This window comes from Acinonyx jubatus, chromosome F2, assembly GCF_027475565.1.
Source record: "Acinonyx jubatus isolate Ajub_Pintada_27869175 chromosome F2, VMU_Ajub_asm_v1.0, whole genome shotgun sequence".
Classification (NCBI taxonomy): Eukaryota; Metazoa; Chordata; class Mammalia; order Carnivora; family Felidae; genus Acinonyx; species Acinonyx jubatus.
Window position 1 is genome coordinate 72,604,025 of NC_069394.1, and position 12,252 is coordinate 72,616,276.

Genomic DNA, 12,252 nt, shown 5'->3' on the forward strand with positions numbered 1-12,252 from the left:
TTGATTCAGTAAACAGTTGAATACTCAATGTCCTCATAAGAGGAGATAAGGTAGGTCCACTAAGAAGAGTGATGTTTCTCGGAAAGTAAATGTGAGAACCTGTGCTCCTTGAGGCAGAGACCGTGTTGTTGACCACGAAAGTCATGTGCCTACCGTGAGGCCTGAAAAAGGGAGCCGCTCGTCCAATGACCTGTTGAAAGAGGAACGAATGAACGGGTGGGCAGGTGTATGGACACATGTAATGTTCACGATGTCGGGCTTGTACAAATAAAGACCATTCAAAGGGATGTCTCCGCTGTATGAACTCATAAATATTTACAACTGGAGTCTTGGAGAAGATGTGAAAAATCCTGATGTGTAAGAAAAGGTAAAAATAACAAACGTGTGAACTAAGTAAAGAAGAGGCAGCATATTTTAGGAAGCAGGATGAGGCTATTTTAACAAAAGCACATTGCTATCGCTATCATTCGGAAGAACTGTGATGTGGTGAAAATAACTTAATGAAACAATGTGTCTTCAACACGATCAAAAATCTGCTTCTGGCCCACAATCCAAAGTTAAACGTTGAAGGAGGGAGCAAAGAAAAGGACAAAGAGAAACCACCACCATTAGTGCCTGCACCAGAGCTATTTATTAGCGTAACTTTTTTTTTTTTGTTTCTTAAAGATTTCATAACAACTGAAGTATGTACAAAGTCTTACAGCATTTACACCATAAAAAGTTTCCCATTAGCCGATGAAGTCTAAGGTAGTGCTGCTGAGAACTTCGGGGCATGAGTACAGAGCAATGAAGCAGACTGCCACACATTTACCTCTCTGCGACCGCACCGCGACTATCAGCTGGTCCACAGCTAACTAACCACCTGCGGGACAGGTTACTGGGGAAAACGGGGAACAAGCTGATAGGCAGCACTAGAGACCAAAGGCGGGGGGTGGGGGGGGGGCGGGAAGCTACATGGCATCATGTCTCTACAGTTTCCTAGAGCTGTAACAAAGGTCCACAGCCTGAGAGAATAACATAGGCAAGACAACACAATCGCACTGCTCGGATATGGTTCAGCTACGGAAGGTATTCACTTCTGCATGGGAGGCTCTATACTGATATGGCTGGTATTTCCATTTGTGTTTATGTCTTCAGAGAACTCAAACCTGCACAAGCCCCACCCCCCTCTCCCAAATAAATCAACAACGCAGGAAGGGGAGGAGAGAGGGAAGAGAATCAGCATAGAATCAGTTCTTGATCAAAAACCATTTTGTTTTGTTTTGTTTTTTAAGACATTTAGTATCAGCTTTAGGATGGCCATTCCCATCAAAAGATTACTAGTAGGAATTTTGGAATCAACCCAAATCAGAACATCAACAAAACCCCCAACCCCCGGACTCCTAGATTTAATCGCCCTCGTTGTATCTGATTGTCTTTCCTCGGGGTCAGTATTACACAGAAGCACCAACATTTTACACACGGAGTCGGACACAGAACGTAGCACGGTTGCCCCATTACTTTAAGGAGAGGCAGGAGAATTCCAATACGCAAACGCTTAACATCAGGCTCACCGCTTTTCTTCCTCAGAAAACCCAGCCTGGTTCTCTCACTCAGGTCAGTCACTGTTATCCGTTTGGTAGCAGATCCCATTTCCTTCCCCACTGTTTGGGTCTCGCGTGTAGGCAAATTGGCTTTTTACTTCGAAATGGTTCTCCTCTCAACTTAAAAGCCAGTGGATAAGATTTTTAATTAAGACACAATAGCGCGGGATAGAAAAACACAAGAACCACATAAATATCGAAGAAGTTGTCTACCGTTTTTCGTGTAAACAGTTTTGCTCAAAAGATCGAAGCCCTAGTTGGATTCTGGATTCTGGCCGCAAACTCTTGGCAGGTGACGTGCGTTCAGCCGGGCTCTGCAGCGATGGTGGACGTGGAAGCCGGGTCGGTCCCCATGTTGACAGGCATGCAACTTGGAAACATTGCACAACAAGCAACACAAAGAGAGTGGAGAAGCTCACAACACTTCAAGGAGACCGCACACCCTTCACGACTGCGGATGCACAGACAGAGACCCACCCCTCCCTCCTTCGCACGGCCTTTCTGTCTCACACGTGGGAGACCTTCTGTGACTCTCTGGCTTGTTTGATGCTATACAACCACTTGATGATCCTCGCGTTTCTTTCGATGGCAGAGATGCCGTATGGCACCCGGTCATTGGCACTGTCGTCATTCCTAAGGTCACTGTTACTGTCCTGAGACTGTTCGCAGTCTGAGCTGATCATACTTGCGCTGCGGAAGTTGAGGGATATGATGTCGGAGTTGGCCCGGGCAAAGTTTTCCATGCCGAGGTTCTCCAGCTCTTCGGGGTCCAGTCCGCAGTAGTTGAAGAACCTCTCCACGTCCGCGTCCACCCGGAAATACCGGTCGCTCAAGTCCGACTTGGACCGCTGGAGCGAGGGCCTCCGGCTGACGCCGCAGGCCGGTTCCACCGCGTCGGCCTCGGGGGACTTCGCGGTGGCCGCGGCCGCGACCTTGGGCTTGGGAGGCAGGGGGGGCGCAGAGCTGCTGCAGGGGATCGCTTTCAAGGGCTTCGCGCTGGTCACCCTGCGGATGTCCGAGGAGCTGTGCGAGACGTGGAGGAAGGACTCGGCCGCCGGCTCCAGCAGCCGCCGGCCCCCGTGGGAGCCGCCCTCCTGCGGGCTGCCGCGGCCCTGCGTGGGGTACACCTTCAGGGACTCGGCGAACGAGTGCCGCTGCAGGTCGGCGGAGTCCGGCCGGTGGGGCGGCCAGTTCCGGGCGCTGTGCTTGTGCCCCGAGCCCGAGCTGGAGCCCTCCGAGCTGTTGATGATGTTCTTCAGGATCTCGAGCTTCAGGGTCTCCCTCTGCACGCCGCTCTCGGTCTTGGCGTGGCCGCCGAACACGCGGAGCGTCGGGCTGCCCAGGGCGCGCTTGGCGGCGGGGCACACGGGCGGCTTGGCCAGCACGGCCGGCTTCACGGGCTCCTGCTTGGCGTTGATGACCTCCTGGCTCTTGACGTACTTGGCCTTGTCGGCCTCCAGCCTCTCCACGGCGCTGAGTCTCTTGGGGTTGGGCTCGGCCTGCCTGCGGAAGTAGTCGGGGCCTTTGTTGAGGATGCGCAGGGGCACGGCCGAGGTGAAGGTGCCCGCGGGGCTGACCGGCTTCACCATGCTACCTGTCTGGAGCGTCTCCGTGGGCATGGTGGGTGGCCTCTCCCCGGCAGCCGTGTTGGATTCTCGTCTGGGCGCCTCCGGGTGCGCGGGGCAGACACATGTACATGAAGCACGCAGGGCGGCGCACGGAGCCTGGGGTCTGGGAGTCGTCAGCAGCAGCAGCAGCAGCAGCGGCGGCGGCGCCTCATCTCACGGCTCGCCGACCGCCCCCCGCCTCCGATCCGCTCGCCTCCCTCTCCGGAAGGCCACGAGCCACGAGTTCCTCTGATGCGCCCGGCCGCCTCCTTTCTTCTCCCCGAACGACGTGGGAGTCTCCTCCGGGTCTTTGTGTTCGATTGCAGGCAGAGCTGAAACACACAACAACCAACCGCGGGTTAGGACGGGCGAGTGACATCACGGCTGTAGCAACAGAGAAAGCCCGCGGCGCCCCCGCCCCCGCCCCCGCCGCCGACCCCCCCCCCCCCCCCCGCCGGCCGCGCCTGGGCGGCGGGGCCCCGGGGCCCGGAGCGCGCGCCCCGGGCGCCCTCAGTCGGACGCGGGGGCTCGGGGCGCGCGCGCACGGGGGCCGCGCTCTCCCACGCGTGCGGGCTCTCGCGGCTGCCTCCCCGTGGCCGCGATCCGCCCCCCGATCACGCCCGGCGGGCGTCCCTCGCACCAAACCCAGCAAATCCTGGGTGGGTGTGGAAATGCGGGCTTGGCCAGGGCCGGGTCCCCGGGGCCCTGAACCCCGCGGCGTTGCGAGGCTCCCGCATCCGCGCCGGCGACCGCGTCGGGGAGTCGGGGAGCGCCGTCTCCTTCCCTCCGGCGGGCGGCCGGCGCAAAAACACTTTGGGGTTTCTTCCTACCGACCGCTCAGTAACGTCTGAAAGGAGCGCTTCCTTCACTCTTCAAAAGCTGAAGATAACGGGGCGAGCCACGGGATTGGCAGCAGAGATGGAAACAAGTTTTTTAAAAGCAGGTTTCAGTTATCTTACTTTGGACAACCCATATATTTGAAAGCACTTTCTCCCGAAAGCCAAGTCTACGGTATGCAGCTCCTCCTGTTAAATAAAGCAAGCAAGCTCATTTATTTATTTATTTATTTTAATTAAAAAAGAAAACTAGAAAGACCTCCGGATTAACCAAGTTAACTCATTTGATTATAAATGCTCCATAATGTTTCACACTTCATGAGCAGAAATCAAGGGTTTCTCTGTGGTATGGGTTTTCCCCAGTCCCCTAGAGAACTAAGAACTAAGAACACGTGAAGACGTCAATCATACCTAAGCATGTCTGTGCTATAGAAAACTGGTGCAAGAATTGAGTATTCACGGATTTATTATTTGTGGCTTTCTGAACAATCTGACCACCCCGGCCCTCAACCAAAACCACCACAACGAAACATTTATCAATACTCCCAGTATCAATCTATCGGCTGTCTCTCTACTTAGTGAACGATATATGTAGCATTTTTCAAAAAAAATAAAAAAATGTTTATTTATTTTTGAGACAGAGAGAGAGACAGAGTGAGAGCAGGGGAGGGGCAGAGAGAGAGGGAGACACAGAACCTGAAGCAGGCTCCAGGCCTTGAGCTCTCAGCACACAGCCTGACACGGGGCTCGAATTCGCGAACTGTGAGATCATGACCTGAGCCGAAGTTGGGCCCTTAACCAACTGAGCCACCCAGGTGCCCCTAAAAAAAATTTTTTTTAATGTTTATATTTGAGAGAGAGACAGAGACAGTACAAGCAGGGGAGGGGCAGAGAGAGAGGGAGACAGAATCCGAAGCAGGCTCCAGGCTCTGAGCTGTCACCACAGAGCCTGATGCAGGGCTTGAACTCATGAACCTTGAGATCATGACCTGAGCTGAAGTCAGACGCCCAACTGACTGAGCCACCCAGGCACCCCTAACATTTACTCATTTTTGAAAGACAGAGAGAAACAGAGTGTGAGCAGGGGAGGGCCAGAGAGAGAGGGAGACACAGAATCCGAAGCAGGCTCCAGGCTCTGAGCTGTCCGCACAGATCCTGACATGAGCCTTGAACTCACGAACCATGAGATCATGACCTGAGCTGAAGTTGGAGGCACAACCCACTGAGCCACCCAGGCGCCCCCTAAAATTTTATGTTTATGTATTTTTGAGAGGGAGAGAGAGAGAGAGCACAAGCGGGGGTGGGGCAGAGAGAAAGGGAGACATGGAATCGGAAGCAGGGTCCAGGCTCTGAGCCGTCAGCACAGAGCCCAAGGCGGGGCTCGAACCCACGAACTGTGAGATCAGGGGCTCCAACCCAGGAACTGTGAGATCATGACCTGAGCCAAAGTCCAGCGCTTAACCGACTGAGCCACCCAGGTGTCCCATGTAGCGTTTTTCTAAGAACAAGTCTCTTTGCCTGTTACTGCTGACAGAGAACATTTATGAATGCGTCAGCATCCCAGGGTAACTGGTTACAGCCCTTTTCAGCATCTTTGGTTATAATAAGCAATATTAAGGGTAATGTATTCACTAACATCAAATAACTAATTTATAAAATAAAGTGGTGTACGTATAAAATCATCTGCTGTCACGTTAAGAAAATGAAGGGTCCATTAATAACAAGCATGGAGGTGGGGAGGGGAGGGAAGCCTGAGATTCCTCTCTCATCATCTTTTACAAGCTCAATCTCCAAATACACCCATCGCCGTGTTTTGTTAAGAGACGATTTTGGGAATCTGCAAAAGGATTTGTTCTAATAAAAATATTTTCCTATGCGAGAGTTGAGAAGCCCCAAGGCAATTCCTACACAATAACTTCCTTTAATTGTGCGCTATGTAGTTTAAAATGTCACCGCCTCCTCCCCCCTCTCATGGATTCGGTGAGATTGTTTCTTTGAACACATTTTGAGCGAAATGCCAGAAGGGAGCGACTATTTCTCTGCGGAGTCTTCTGCGTTTGGTCATCCACCAACCTGGGTCCACCTTCCTGGGAAGGTGAACTGGGGCTCCCTTCACAGAGGGGCTCAGGGCCAGAACAGGCAGGAGAGCCTGCGGTCAGAGGCAATCCACCGGATCACAAACGGAGTGCGTGACAGCAGGCTGCCCCCAGGACAGGCCACGTTTCTTCCCAGCATGTGTAACGTCTCCGCTGATTAGTTACCTCTGGAGTTTCCAACCGTGTCCACAGAGGGGACAGGGGCAGTACATCTGGGGACACAGTGAAGGACAGGACTGAGATTGGCACCCAACAGCTCTGTGCTCAGGGAGCAAAGCCAACCTCTGGCAAGGTGAGCCGAGGGGAGAGGATCGTCCAGTGGGTTGCAGGAGACAGGGCTCCTGGAGCCTCTTCTGCTGGGGCCTCATCTCCTCATCCGGGATAGGAGGTGCTTGGGTGAGAGTCCCAAGATCTTGGGAATCTTGGGAATCTCACCCAAGCACCTCCTATCCCTCTAAGTCATGTGGTTCCCTCCTCCCTCCAAGTCATGTGGTTCTGAGCAGCCAAGAAGGAGCGAGCTACTTCCAACTTCAAAATGGCATATGGGAATATTGGCTCAGGACTGCATTGTGGTTCCTGTATTTACCGTTCTTAGGACAATATTCTCTGCATGATGAGTTGTCCTTATCACGTAATGTGAACTGGCATTAGAGCCCATGCTGGCCTGCTTGCTCGACTGTCTCCCCTTCTAACCCTATCCTGCTAAGACCAGAAGCCCCAACCTCCACCGCTACTGACCTGACCATACCGCATGGCCCTGTCTGTTAAGGCGGGCGTTGGTGTCGTTGAGAACACGAAACAAAAATCATTACTTTCGGCTCACAAGACTGGCAGACACCAGTTTATTTAAATACCCGGGCACCCGCCTCAGAAAGCTCCCTGTCTTGCTTTCACAGTTTGCTTTCTTCGTGGAAAAAAAGGCGAGGCAATGGGTAAACAGAGGCAGACGCTCAGGATGGCGCCCGCAGGCACTCCCATCTGTTCCACGCCATCTAACCTTCGGAAGCACGCACTAGAAGCAAACCGGTGTGAAAAGATTATGTTAGAGAGGTCGTGACTGGAAGCAGTTCGCACTGCATTTCCTTGTTGTTTCCACCCCTTCCCTCTCCCTTTCCTCTGGCACCCCCAATCTCCCTAATAACTTTCAACACCCTGATATTTACAAATGACCAGGTTCCGAGCCTACACGTTTTAATCCGGACTCTTTGGAGAGGAAAAGGAAAAGCACCTTCCTGGAAGAAACAGGTTGGGTGCTACAGGATCTGTTTTGGCCAACAAACTACAGCTACTTCAGACCTAATGAAGGCGGCTTAGGTGCTCCTTCTTTTAATGCTCCCATAATCCCTAACTTCTGTTCTTTTCCTTTTCAACGTTGACACGGTGCTGGCTGAGATCGGTCAAATGGTAGATGCCATGCCTGGAACCCCAGGGCCACATCTCGAGGTCATGGGTGTGTGACAACCACGATCTCTGCTCGGGGAGCAGATGACGCCCCTCTGACCCCTGGACAGGTCCCTCGGGTGTGGCCAGGCACCGGCCAGGAGGGGCTTCTATTTCTTTACCTTATTCTAGGAAAGGAAGATCAGAGCTCCACCGCCTAGAATTTCATCAACAAAGGTAATTATACAGTCCTGCCTGATCCCTGACTTTCGGCTACGAAGAGGGAACATAAGCCCGAGGCAGAGAGACACTTCTGCTCACCAACTATTTGGCTACATTCTCCCCTGTTTAATAACCATTTGAACATTCCACGGAAGTAAAAAATGAACCGGAGAACATGAGACACAAAACGGTCCGCCGCATCAGGGTGCACGTGAACTCCACAGCAATCTGGCCTCAGGTGACAGGGGCAGAGCCCTGCCGGTTCCTCCCCCCCGTGGAGCAGAGGGGCTAGAGGGGTCACGTTATCTGCGGGGGTCCCGCTCTGGGTGGGGAGGGCTGGAGGCCACAGGCGCACACGGTGACTCTCATCCACTTGAAGCAGTGTTTCTCAAGCTGTTACATGCCCGTGCACCCCAGGGGATGCCCTACAAACGCCCACTCCTGAAGTAGATCTGGGGTGGGGGGGACCTAGATCCTGTGCCGCTCACAGATCCCAGGCGAGGCCTAGGAAGCTGGTGCACCTTTGAGGGGCGAGAGGAAGCCCACCGCTGCACTCGCGAGCATCAGGTTAGAACCCAAGTGCCTCGGGCGCAGAGGAAAACGAGCCAAGCTTTCTTGTCTCTCAAGTGAATTCAACTCTGGGGTCTTCCGGGCACGTAGGAAGAAAGCAAGGGAGTTAGAGCCAGGACCTTGGGACTCAACACAGTCCCGGATTCACCCATAGACATTCCTTAAATATGTGAAGACTGGCCATTTCCCACGCGCGGTACTACGGAGAAAAGGTGGAAATGTTGCCGTCAGGTGGGAGCCGAATTCCACTTGCGGTCACCAAACGTGACCTTCTCTACGAAAACTGAATGTGTTGAATTTGGCGAGCTTGGAAATGCCTTCAGTTCAAACATTTCTGGAGGCGGACAACAGAAGAAGTGGTTTACCTTCGAGGTAAGTAAGAATTCTTGAAGAACCGATCTTCTGATTTCCTAGCAAGTCAGAGCACAGAACACTGACAGTACTATCAACCTGGGCCATGCTGCTTTCCGATTTGTTTGTTTGTTGTGGTAATTTGTGCTACTGCCTTTAGGCATCAAACCCCAACCTGGTAGGGGAGGGTCACTCTTGCAACTACAGTCTCGGTTTTTCCCACTTAAGGACAGACGGACATCCTTGTCGGTGCGGCAAAAATGCACAGTTTCACACGACAGTGTTAACCTTTGAATTCTTTACAAACGTAAGAGAAATGCACTCACGATAGGAGAGTCAGAACCGTCCGGGGGAGGGAGAAGGTGGCTGGGCTTGGAGTAGCTGCCTCTGGGTCTGGATCCTGGCTCAGCTCTGCAATGGCTGAGCCGCCGTGGGCAGGTTACGGCATCTTCCTGGGCCTCAGGTTCCCCGTCTCCAAAATGGGGACAATAATAGTACCCACCTCTTTACAGGACCCGAGAAGGTTAGATAAGGGCACAGACACTTTTCGTTCACATAACCGTTATGCGGAGGGTGTCTCTGGGGATGGAGAGAAGTGTGGACAATTTCGAGAGACGTTGGAAGAAGTACATTGGGCTGAACTTGGAGGCGTGCTGGGTGTGGAGGGTGAGGGGGGCGTGTTGAGGACGATTCTGGCTCCCAGTTTGACTGCTGAGAAGTGGTTTGTGGGGAGGTACACACTCTCTCTTCCATCCCTCCCTCCTCTGCACCCCAGGCCTGAGCCAAACCGAACTATGGCAGTCTGTCCCTCCAGACCAGCTGTGTGCATTCACACCTGTCCTCCCCTCTGCCTCAGACGTCTCCTAACCAGCAGCGTCTCACAACGTTTGTCACGTCCTTAATACCCATCACACACGGTTAACAATATTGTGGTTCTCACAGAAAATTATTTTATCGAAGCAAAATGCGTTCAAAAATAACGCTCAGTTCTGTGGGTTCAAGGGAGCAACGCCATTCCATTTGGAAGACGTTAATGCGTCCATTTTAATTAATATGCCATGTTCTCAACGTGTTCCCGTCCTAGCGCATGCTCATTTTTATTCTTTTCTTTCATGCTGGGACAATAACTTGCAAAAAGTGCAAAAGCAAAGGAGAATATCAAAAGTGGAAAAGTAACTGGGGAAGTCACAAAAGCAGGTTTGAAAAAAAGACTGCATTTGCACGCTACAAATTGCACAGAAACTAAGAAATCAGAGGGCCCACCATCTGGAAGCATTAAGTCAAAACCACTGCCCTTTCTGGACCTGTACTTTTTCAATTACTGAATGACGTGCCTCGTTCTGTCTCATCGCCCGGTGAATCCCTCTCGTCTATAATTCTGACGGCTGAATCTTCTCTTTTTTGGCCTCAGTGTTGCCATCAACATCAACTCCAGCCTGTTGGTGAAATAATCCTCTTCCAACCACACTATCCCTTCGTATGTTCTTGGCAACCGGGGACTTTTCCCAATAACATTTTGACTTTTGATTCCAGTATCCTAGTCCTTTTTCGGCTTATTTTTCCGGTTGGCTACAGAGTAGGTCTTCACAGATGATTTAATAACAAACCCTTGCCCTAGGTTTCCATTCCTTTGTTTTAGTCTTCCACAGGTGGCATAAACCGTTACCCCCCTTTTGCGGCACCCCCTCTCAGCCCTGTTTCTTCCGGCACATCCATTCTCTACAACCGCGGGATAGAAAAAGATGTTGGAATGGGTGCAGAGATGATGGACAGGCCAACTCTTAGCTTTTTTTTTTTTTTTAAACATTTATTCATTTTTGAGAGTGAGCGAGATGGAGCATGAACAGAGGAGGGGCACAGAGAGAGGGAGACACAGAATCCGAAGCAGGCTGCAGGCTCTGAGCCATCAGCACAGAGCCCGATGCGGGGCTCGAACTCACAGACAGTGAGATCATGACCTGAGCGGAAGTCGGACACTCAACTGACTGAGCCACCGAGGCGCCCCGCCCCCGCCGTTAGCTTCTTATGACTTCATAGATATGGACGAAGAGGAACTGTCTGTCCCACTGGCTCTCATATGTGCCAGGCGCACTGGTGGGGCAGCACACGACTTGTGCCTGCATTTTGATCAAGGTGTGAAAATTCCTGGGACAACTGGGAAGGCCCTGTGTTATGGAAATATCCCCCAGGTGGCGCTGTGAGCTGAGCAAGGCTGGAGGGAAGAGCGGAGGGGGGTGGGTGCCACTTGCTACGCCCAGTGTTTCCTCATGAAGCCCAGGGGGCACACAAAGGCGGCTACGGGGAGACAACTCTGCCTCAGGAAAGCAGTATGGAGGGCAGTCTCAGGCTCTCTGCTCGGAGCTAGGATGGAGGACAGTGGCTCTGTCTACCTTCATCTCAGACAGTGAGATGAAGCCGCGTTTCCATGAGTACAAGAGTGGGGGTTTCCTAGGTGCACCTAGGTATTTGGGAAAAGGTGCTCTGGGGTGATGGTAAACAGAATTGCCCCCAAAGATTCACCCCCAAAAGGAAGCCCCCAGCCCTGCGCTGAGTGGGAGGCCGTGAGCACCCCCTAGCGGTAGGAGGGGTGCGGCTGCCCCCAGGGAGACCCAAAGCTCCCAAAGAAAGGCAGCTCTGAAATCCCCCGTCCCCAGGGGACCACACCAGATGACAGGTGTCAGAGCCCAGGGCAGGAAGCTTGGGATCCTCCCCTTAGCACTCTGCCTGGCCTGCACATTCACACAGCCTCGCGGGACCTACTCAGGTCAGAAGGGACGCCTGCTCATGAGAGGGAAAGAAGCTGGAACAAGAAAGGAGGGGAAAACCCACGATGTTTATTACGTCCCCTCCTCCACAGTAAATCCTCACCCCCGCTTCTCTCCTGAGCCAACACAGGCCTGAGCTGGAAGAGGGAGAAGCTAATTTAAACCGGATGAAAGGCTGGAGTTTGGGTTGAGACAACGATGCACTGGGCTCTTTCGTTCCTGAAACTGATCTGAGAACTTTCAATTATTTAAGACCCACTGAAGAGGCTGTGGGTGCCATCTGAGATTTCATCCCAGGGACAGAAAGGAGAACTCAGCAGGGTGAATTCTTCAGGCACAGAGAAAAGCGCACACTCACTGCCTGTTTATCCCTCCTGAATCCAGGCCAGAAAACAAAAGGGCTCCATCCACACAGTATCCCTCAGGTTTTCTGTTCCCCTGTTCACTCTCTGCCACTCCTCAGTTCAGAGCCCAGGTCCAGGGGTCAAGGTCAACCACACCTAAAGGTCTGCAACCCTGGGAAGTTACTCAAGCTGAGTGTGCCTCAGTTTCCTCTCTTATGCGTACTGACTGCTACCCTCCATAGGGCTGATGTGGGAACTCCGTGAGGTATATAAACGCGCTCAGCATGGAACTCAGCACCACGTTTGTTCAGTAAATGTGAGCGGTTATTAAATTTCGTCCCCAGTGTCCGCAACTTGGCACTGATAATCGCCGTCATCAGATCTCGAGCTTTACGGGAACTGAATGATCTTTTGTCTTAAAATGATTCCATTACTCTCAAGCCATAGCGTGTGTGTGTGTGTGTGTGTGTGTGCTATTTCTGTCAAAGTGGATTGACT

The 12,252-nt window shown here is 52.5% G+C and overlaps 1 protein-coding gene across 7 annotated transcripts in view; it reads right to left on the minus strand.

The window, feature by feature from the left end:
- Window positions 1–612: 612 nt before the first annotated feature.
- Window positions 613–12,252, minus strand: part of FAM110B (family with sequence similarity 110 member B) — a 142,977-nt gene continuing 131,337 nt past the window's right edge. For 6 of the 7 annotated variants that reach the window (XM_027042902.2, XM_027042905.2, XM_053208600.1 and 3 more), the window contains one exon: window positions 613–3,522. In XM_027042902.2, coding sequence (XP_026898703.1) covers window positions 2,090–3,202 — 1,113 coding nt within the window. In that variant the 5' untranslated portion in view covers window positions 3,203–3,522 and the 3' untranslated portion in view covers window positions 613–2,089. Of the gene's footprint in view, window positions 3,523–6,934; window positions 7,135–12,252 lie in introns of those variants that run through there. The other variant, XR_003415170.2, reaches the window with a different exon arrangement.